At 60.9% G+C, this 777-nt stretch overlaps 1 protein-coding gene across 1 annotated transcript in view; it reads right to left on the bottom strand.

The window, feature by feature from the left end:
• INSM1 (INSM transcriptional repressor 1) overlaps nt 1-777 on the bottom strand; it is a 3808-nt gene that overhangs the window by 1563 nt on the left and 1468 nt on the right. The window contains exon 2 of the mRNA XM_024753736.1: nt 155-282. Coding sequence (XP_024609504.1) covers nt 155-282 — 128 coding nt within the window. The remainder of the gene's footprint in view (nt 1-154; nt 283-777) is intronic.

Genomic DNA, 777 nt, shown 5'->3' with positions numbered 1-777 from the left:
CTCCTGGTGTTTGGGAAATAATCCGGAATCGAAAATAGCTGCAAAGCCCAGGCCGCCCAGAGCCCCGCCCGGGCCTCGGACTGATGGGCCGGGGGACCCAGGGTCTAAACGAAAATGGGACCCTGGAGTTCCAAGTTTGGGTGGAGGGTCTGGCCTTCTGGCAGCAGCTGAGGGCGATGTTTCTGTCCGCAGCCGCTGCGCACTCTCGGGCCTCGGGAAGGTTCCTCTCGAGTTTGAGAAACAGTTGGCACCTCACTTCTTCAATCGCCAGCAGACGCAGCGCTGGATGGGGGAGGGGGCAGGCTGGGCTGTGTTCCAAAAACCTTGAATTTCTGAACTTTTTTTTTTTTTTTAAGTTCCCGGAGGCTCCGGGATTGGCATCGTTGGAGGGGCCCGGTCCAGGCTGCTCGGAGCCTCCGCGCCGCCCAGGGCCGTGTTGATTCGGGTGGACTTGGCCAAAGCCCGAAACGCGCGGCCAGCCGCGTGCGCCCCAGTGAAGTTGGTTTCCGCTCTCCTTGCACGGCCTCATGCATTTTCATTCCGAGCGGGCATTTTGTCTGTCGGTTGACATCAGATGCTAAATCAAGGGCTCCAATCAAGGCGCCTCGGAATAAAGGGGCCGCCTGTCTGGGCGCGGGGCCCCCCGGAGCCGTGCCCCCTTCACCTTTGTGAAGGAAATTAACCTCCCGCTATTGAGCGCCGGTCGCGGCCAATCTGGACTCAAAAGAGGCGCGTGCTGCCGGCCGGGGGGAGAGAGGGGCAATCTGTCCTCTGCAG

This window comes from Neophocaena asiaeorientalis, unplaced genomic scaffold (genome assembly GCF_003031525.2).
Source record: "Neophocaena asiaeorientalis asiaeorientalis breed wild unplaced genomic scaffold, Neophocaena_asiaeorientalis_V1.1 scaffold302, whole genome shotgun sequence".
NCBI lineage: Eukaryota > Metazoa > Chordata > Mammalia > Artiodactyla > Phocoenidae > Neophocaena > Neophocaena asiaeorientalis.
The sequence above is the reverse complement of the archived record's forward strand: the minus strand, read 5'-3'. Positions and strand labels throughout refer to the sequence as shown.